The 8,532-nt window shown below is 33.8% G+C and overlaps 1 protein-coding gene across 1 annotated transcript; it reads right to left on the bottom strand.

Moving 5' to 3' along the window:
* Positions 1–350: 350 nt before the first annotated feature.
* Positions 351–8,325, bottom strand: LOC132740714 (tafazzin-like). Its single transcript, XM_060728709.1, has 4 exons — positions 8,286–8,325; positions 4,276–4,338; positions 2,740–2,870; positions 351–1,728 (listed from the first exon to the last, which is right to left on the bottom strand). The coding sequence occupies exons 1-4, from the start codon at positions 8,299–8,301 to the stop codon at positions 1,618–1,620; spliced, it is 321 nt and encodes a 106-aa protein (XP_060584692.1). The 5' UTR covers positions 8,302–8,325; the 3' UTR covers positions 351–1,617.
* Positions 8,326–8,532: the final 207 nt, after the last annotated feature.

The raw sequence follows: 8,532 nt of genomic DNA, 5'->3' as shown, positions 1-8,532 counted from the left end.
ATGTAAATTCAGGGATGGACAACTCAAACTTCTGTAGGAATAATTTATACTTGTTTTAACGTATGAATATTATATCATTAACTTATGAATTCTAAAGCAATGTAATGAAAAATCATAAAATATTTATTTTACGCAAGAGCATTCTATAGTCAATATGCAGATGTGAGTTTCATTACCATCTATATGACCAACATGTTATAAATAAATAATTGAAAATCAAGTCCTGAGAACCTGTACATAAACATTCTGAAAAAAAAAAAAATGTACAATATATTTAAACAGAGATAAAATCGGATATAGGAAAAGATTGATAACACATGTTAAATTTTATCAAAAATGATATTTCAGTACTGACAGTAAATTCAATACAGGTAACACCAAAACATTTCTCTTGTTATTTTTAGTGAATATTGTATTGCATAATAATGTTTATTCTTATTTTAAACATAATTGCTAATAAAGTCTTGCATTTATATTTTGATAAATAGGATCATATGTTCAAAGGATGAAGTGTCAAAGGATTGTATTTCATATGCCATAAAGAAAGAGTTACAACCATTTTACACCAAGCCCTCGAATTTTTAAAGGCACATTATGCTTCAGAAATATTTTTTTTTAACTTCTTTAGAAAGGGCTAACATGAATTTTATAATGTTTAAATAATGGTATAACAGATTGCTAGAAGCTTGTTTCCTTAAGAAATTAGTGATAAATGTGAAATAATTTGTCATATAAGAAGCAAAATGTAAACAAAGTACTTGTAGCATTTTGACCTCCATACAAAATACTATTTCACTATAACTGTACTTATTGGCAAAAAGCAACAGATGAAAATGATGGTTCAGGCAATTGGCCAATGAGTAATTTTTATACACTTAATATAAAGCACACCAAAATTAAATATTTTGATCCCTAACTTCCATGTGTATACTATGACATAACAGTTGTTTTCTGAACTTACATTTCGGCAGTTTATGATGTATGACTAGAAACTAATTGACATCAGCCAAAGTTGGACAGTAAGAGGTTACCGTAACTACCTTTAACATTTCTAATTAATGCAATAAAATGATTCATCTTCATCACATAATAATACACAAAGATAAACGACATGCAATTTGAGCACAATTGTTACAATAAGGAATAGCAAAATTGTAACATTTCAGGAATAATCATAAAAGTTGTTTTAATATTAACAGTTTAAGTATGTTCAGTTTCGCATGATATATACATAATATAATATAGTATCTACAAATAAAGTAAACATAAGTGCACTGTTTTAATCATACGTTAATTATTCATACATTGTATATTGAATCACAGAATGGCAACATAAGGTATGGTGTGAGCCTTTATCAAACAATTTAAATTGAAGTGTTATTTCTAGGCTGCAGTGTTTTAAAAAGGGAAAAAAAATGTGATTGTATAGTTTGGTCAAATATTTAAGAAACTAACACAGTTTAATGACTTTGTATCATAGTATGTATCACTCAGCAGAAGTTGCATTTTGATATACCAATATATCAGTATATTTTTGCACCACTAAAAATATATTTTAAATATCACATTTGTTTATCTTAACCAATAATGGATAATAACTAACAACGACAGCTATGGTCAGGATTCTACTTTGTTATGATAAATTTTGTTATGAAAGAGTTCAGCCTCCTGTTTCAGATCAGCCATCTGATTTTGTATAGTGTCTGTTAGATGTTTTCTGATTTCCTCCTGCAAAAAGTATAAATAGAAAATATGGCACATGGATTTTAAAATGTTTGAAAAGGCACATTTTCATAACTTGTTGTTGGATGTAAGCAATGATGAAAAAACTGATAATTTATACAAATGTTTTCCTTCTAAATCTATAAAATCAACTTTTAACTTTCAAATCTGTAAACAAACTTCTGAATATACATGTAAACTTCTTAATTTCAAATCAAATTTCAAATGTAATACAGATTTGAAACTGTCCACAGATATTTTTTCAAACTCATATCAAAATAATGATTTATGTATCCAAAGCACACAAATTGCAGAATGGCCTAGCTTAATGAAGATTTCGTCAGCCTGTAGTTTCATTGAGTATCAAAAGGGGCATAAATATGTAAATAAGTAAATCAGAGTTATGGGACCTGTGCCAATCATGTTAAAAAATCACAGTGAAAATGTTTTCATTCCCTTCAGTAGTTAGGGAGATACCAGCTTACATGCAAAAAGTTAACCATGAATTTCATTGAGTATAAAAAGGGGCATAAATTTGGAAATAAGCAAATCAGAGCTGTCCGATGACAGCATGCTCAACAATTAGAACAGTTATCAAAATAATGGCATTGGACTAATGGAAAAGACAGGGATTGAAAATACAGGTCTACCTTTTGACAGACCACACTCTACCTGTGTACTAGCCCGGCTGGTTTTGAACCCACACCACAAGCAATCCTTGGATTACTAGTTTGATGCGTTAACCACTCTGCCACGTACACTGTTGGTACCTCCACGTTTGTATTTCAAGAAATCCCATACACTTTGACTGCTCCAGAGTCAAAGCAGGGCAAATCCATTCCACAAATTATTAAATACTAAAAAACATTTACTAAGCTAGAAACAGTATAGAGTCTGGACATACATGCTGGCCTGGCTCTCTACTGGTGGCAAAGGCTTACTAGTCAGTAAAAAATCATTTCTGAAACAAAAATGGCAAAGTTTTATAACTTTCAAACTATTACAACCATAGTTTACCTGAGTTTTCTTGGTTTGTTTGAGCAATGTTACTTCCTGAGTGAAGTCTATAGGTTCACTTATGTATATTGATGATTTCTTTCCAACACGTGGGTACAGTATACCTTCATTTGGGAAGATCTTTTCAAAACCTGGAGTAAAAATTATATTATGGTTTTATCTCAAAGACATTAAACTCTGTTGAAACACAAACAATAACAAGTCACAGGATACATGTACAGGTATTGTCGTAAAACCAGGCTTTCTGCAGATAATATATATGTTAAAAATAATAAAGGGCCATAACTCTGCAAAACATTATCAAATCACAACACTCTCGACAATATGCACAAGGGCATTTTAAGTGACAATAACTCTATGACAGTTTCAATGAAATCCCTTTAAAAATATTATGCTTGCCTGCCCAGGCAGCCCACTGGCATTCACCAACCTGATAAAAAAAAGTTCTTTATAAAACGTGGTTTACAAATTGCCTCTTTATAGGTAAATATACAACAGCTCTGGAACATCAGAGAGTCATCACAACATTATGTGAAAAAATGTGTATAATACGTATAGTATTCATGTAAAAACACTTAAAAACAAAATTATACATAAGATCTTACATGTCCGAAGAGTCATTTCAGATAGACAAAATACGATTATACCCCTTTACTTATATTGTATACTTTTATACTAAGTGATTGAGCTATCTGATGAAAGATTATACAAAACATTTATCCATTCAAGATTGATATCCCTTTCATTACAAGCAGACTGAAAAGGCTGTGTCAACCAATGTGTCTCATTCACATATTTTACTTATATCAAAATACAAAATGTAATAACCAAAATTACTGCTTATATTTGATAGGGTCCATGGGTACTTGCATCTGGCAAACATTTTGTCTTATCTATCTGCATTCAAATGTAACAACTCCTTAATATATTCAGAAAAGATACCAAATGACTTTGCAAATTATGCTTTACTTGTTTTCTAAAAGGCACCTGGGTAGAACCACCAGCCTTGTGTAAGCTATATTGCTTGATACCTTCCTCTCTCAAAGGAATCCAAAGACCCTGTTAGGATTCACACCTACAGTGGTGAGGAGCAAACGATATCAAGTTGGCAACCATAACCATTGATGGTTCCATGATAACTACCATATGAACACATCATTTTCATGTTTAAATGTAAAATTCTGCTTAAGCCAATGCTAGGGGGCATGGAAGGTAACGGTAGTTTGTACTTTCCGGTACTGTCCATGAACAGGCTCAATTAAAGGGAGCCTGCAACATTTTCAATTCTGCCATTTATGACAGTTTTTAGGAATACTTTTTCTCTCTCTTTTTCGACCAATTGGCCAAAGAGGCAATTTTTTGTCCAGAGATATGTAGGACTACAACTCTGGAATGATGAAGATAATATGACCAAGATTAAAGTTGCCCCCCCCCCCCCAAGTTACTGACAGAAAGATAAGACATAAACAAAACACTAGCTATAGTATTAGAATTGCTTTTCTTTAATTATTGAAACATCTGATAAAGAATACATACCAACATGGTGGATGAGCAAGACAAGGGGTGTCACAGGTGTATCAGCTATCAATCTACCAACACCTGTAATAAAATATTACTTTTAAATTGTTTTATTAAGTATAGATGCCAATCCTCAGAACTGAACCAATAACCTGCTTAAACCAAAAAAAATTATCCTTGGCCACAATCTGTGTGGTCAGACCAGGCTCTATTCTGTTCACAGTTGGCTGACTAGTTTTCATCAAGCTACATGTATCCCCCAATCTGATAATGGAAAGTTCTAAAAATAAGAAGATGGATAAGTCCATTTACAAAATTCAGCAGGTAAAAGGTAACAGGAAGTCTTTATTGACAGTTGGTCTCATGAAAAAGGAAAACTTAACACTCCATAACTTCAGATGGAAAATACACAATGGTCTTTAAAGGGTGTTTAAAGCTATTACAAACTAGGCAAAATTCAAGTATGCTATAGACCCTTTCATTTAAGACCGTATTCAAGTTGTCGCCCTTGGATGACGTCATCGGGGGATACGGTGGACAATGCCGATTTAAGTACAATAATAGAGGGATATAAAGATCTTAATCCTTTCTCTTGTAAGATTGGCAGATTGAAATTGCCAAAATTTTGTGTAATTGAATAAGATATTACATAAAAAGGATGGTGAAATGAATAAAAATGTTTACTATAATAAGGTTAACAATTTGTTTTTATAGTAGACCATATTCCTGGGTAACTGATCATCATTACCATTTTTGTTAGATTCTTAAATAATCATAATTGAACGATCAGTATTTACACATTTAACTTTTCAATAAGCTAAGCATGCATAGTTTTATCCCCCATTTACGTCACATCCGGTAAGGGAAGTAACTCTTCCCTGACTGTTACCGCTTAAATGAAAGGGTCTTTGTATTACTCATCAAAAAGATCAATTAACTTCGACATGTCAAGCTTTCAACTTTTATTATTCAATTTTGAAGTGTATCTGTGTTGTGTATCATAGTAATTTATTTCAACTGACTGCACACACATGTACATGTATGTCAATTTTATTGCTAAAAATTAGCCTTAAACTATTTCAAATTTTCTTCCCTTTTCCTGGTACAGGTCTGCCAAATATATGAAGTTTTATTCATTAATAATGACTATATTTATGTAAATCATAATGTTAACTTATAAAGCTCAACTTGGTTATACAAATTCATTGAAGTGTGACAAAATTGAAATTACATCAAGTTCTTTCTTCCCCTTTTGCAAATAAACCGTGTGATTTTTCCCTAAAATTAAGGACAGGGCTGCTTCCCCAACCTGTTCAAAAAAGGCCTGCACTTATCCATCTTTCAATCTGGACAAAACTATTAATAATTTTTAAAGAAATGTTCAAAAATGTCCTGATTGAATAATTAACACAGTAGATCATGATCAGATGGTACAATGATGACACTGCACTGTCACATGGGTAGATACAACTGCCAAACTAAGTGTTAAAACATTCATACAGTATATGCATGAAACTTTCTCAAAAAAAAATCTTTCTGATTGACAATAATTGTCCTACTTCTCCAGTTTGTGAGATGGAACCGGCATCTTTGCCTCTCTTATTATCAAAGGTCTACCCTCTTGGTAATTAACAGAGTGATAGACATATCAGCAGTTTTTTGTGACAAGTGATAGGTAATTTTTATGGATAATAAGTTTTAACAAAGATCAAATCATTGATAACAATTTCAATCATTTCAAAAATTTCTCACTTTCCTCAAAAATTGAAAAAACAAGATATGTTTGTAAAACATGTATGCCCCCTATCAGCAGCCAATTAGTCATGTGATAAGGTTATTATGACTTCTGACCAAGTGATCAAACAATTAATAAGGGTTATCAAGTATCTACTGGTCATGACCTTAACCTTTGACCCCTTGACCCAAAACTCAATAGGGGTCATCTGCTGGTCACGACCAATCATCATACAAAGTTTGAAGTTCCTAGGCCTAAGCGTTTTAGTAAATTGATCGGAAACCGTTTTAACATACAAGATCAATGTGACCTTGACCTTTGACCCTTGACCCAAAATCAATAGGTCATCTGCTGGTCATGACCAATCACCATACCATGTTTGAAGTTCCTAGGCCAAAGGGTTCTTAAGTTATTGATTTGAAAGCATTTTTACCTACAAGGTCAATGTGACCTTGCCCTTTGACCCCTTAACCCCAATATCAATAGGGGTCATCTACTGGTCATGACCAATAATCATACCAAGTTTGAAGTTCCTAGGCCTAAGGGTTCTTTAGTTATTGATCGGAAACCGTTTTTACCTAAGAGGTCAATGTGACCTTGACCTTTGACCCTTGACCCAAAGTCAATAGGGGTCATCTTCTGATCATGACCAATCACCATATCAAGTTTGAAGTCCCTAGGCCTAAGGGTTCTTTCGTTATTGATCGGAAACCGTTTTTACCTACAAGGTCAATGTGACCTTGACCTTTGACCCCTTAACCCCAAAATCAATAGGGTCATCTGCTGGTCATGACCAATCACCATACCAAGTTTGAAGTTCCTAGGCATAAGGGTTCTTTAGTTATTGATCGGAAACCGTTTTTACCTACAAAGTCAATGTGACCTTGACCTTTGACCCTTAATCCCAAAATCAATAGGGGTCATCTGCTGGTCATGACCAATCACCATACAAGTTTGAAGTTCCTAGGCCTAAGGGTTCTTTCGTTATTGATCGGAAATCGTTTTTACCTACAAGGTCAATGTGACCTTGACCTTTGACCCCTTGACCCCAAAATCAATAGGGGTCATCTACTGATCATGACCAATCACCATACCAAGTTTGAAGTTCCTAAGCCTTAAAGTTCTTTAGTTATTGATCGGAAACCGTTTTTGCTTACAAGGTCAATGTGACCTTGACCTTTGACCCCTTGACCCCAAAATCAATAGGGATCATCTACTGATCATGACAAATCACCATATCAAGTTTGAAGTTCCTAGGCCTTAAGGTTCTTTAGTTATTGATCGGAAACCGTTTTTGCTTACAAGGTCAATGTGACCTTGACCTTTGACCCCTTGACCCCAAAATCAATAGGGGTCATCTACTGGTCATGACCAATCACCATACCAAGTTTGAAGTTCCTAGGCCTAATGGTTCTTTAGTTATCACTCGGAAACCATTTGGTCTACGGACCGTCGGACCGACGGACCGACAAGTGCAAAGCAATATACCCCCTTTTCTTCGAAATGGGGGCATAAAAATCTGGATCTGTGCCAATCATAGACAGACCATTTGCCAATAAATATTTCCATATAATATAAGAATCAAATGTAAAATTTCAGAAAATTAAGAATATCTAATTTTCTTCTTGCAGTCTTCAATACATGTTTAATTGGATGCATGGCTGACTGGTTAACACACAAGACTAGTAATTTAAGGTTTGCTTAGGGCATTGGTTCAAACCCTGTCATAGGCAAACCATTGTTTCCTTGGCTTAGGCAAGAAACTCATTTATTATTAGTACTAGTTGGTTCCAGGAACCGATTCCAAAGTACATGTATGTTTCTAAAGGTTATAGCTTCCTACACAATCAAATAGTATAGATTTTTTTGTTGTTGTTGTTTTTTGTTTTACTGTGCACTAACACAATTTTTGTCATATGGTGCCGAAACAGATGGCTTTGATTAGCATCCAGTGTTACAAGCTTAAAGCAACACAGGGGTCACCTTGATGGAGCTAAGAGGCCATTAGACTCCAGAAATAATAATTCAAACCAATTTAGCCGTCACTAACGATCACGATAAACGGTGGCTTTAACTCTGATGCCTAAACACTTAAACTAAAAGGCAACCCCTCAGCCACATGGGGGATCAATTTTTCAAACTTTTAAAAGAAGAATGGTTTCGAGTGACAGGGAATAAACTGAGCCCATATATTTCAAGGGTTCAAATCAAGACAGACAAAACTCATTCATTATTAATCAGATGATAATGAAAACGAACCATTCAATTCGGAAAATGTCAGGAATAAACTTACCCCACTTCAGTCTCATGGCTTTCTGTTCTAGATTTATTTTACCTGTAAAACAATGTAAAAGAATAGCGAAATTTCTCTTATACTAAGCGAATGTACAATTTTAGTTTCTGTGAACTAAATTTAAATTTCTTCATTATAAGTACATGTATGTCAATCTTTAAAAGTAAATACATAACAAAATCTGCCATACCAGACTAACAGGCCAGACTGTTTTTAGTGTTTGATGAGACATGCAGAAATGTATTTT

Source organism: Ruditapes philippinarum, unplaced genomic scaffold (assembly GCF_026571515.1).
Source record: "Ruditapes philippinarum isolate M1 unplaced genomic scaffold, ASM2657151v2 ctg9086_1_1_1_1, whole genome shotgun sequence".
NCBI classification, from domain to species: domain Eukaryota; kingdom Metazoa; phylum Mollusca; class Bivalvia; order Venerida; family Veneridae; genus Ruditapes; species Ruditapes philippinarum.
This window is presented reverse-complemented; position numbering and strand designations above follow the sequence as displayed.

Excerpts from the sequence above, each read along its gene's own strand:
- LOC132740714 (XM_060728709.1), bottom strand. Across the intron at positions 2,871-4,275 it reads CTTGCTCATCCACCATGTTG|GTTTTGAAAAGATCTTCCCA; the intron begins GTATGTATTCTT and ends TTTTTACTCCAG. Across the intron at positions 1,729-2,739 it reads AACAAACCAAGAAAACTCAG|GAGGAAATCAGAAAACATCT; the intron begins GTAAACTATGGT and ends TACTTTTTGCAG.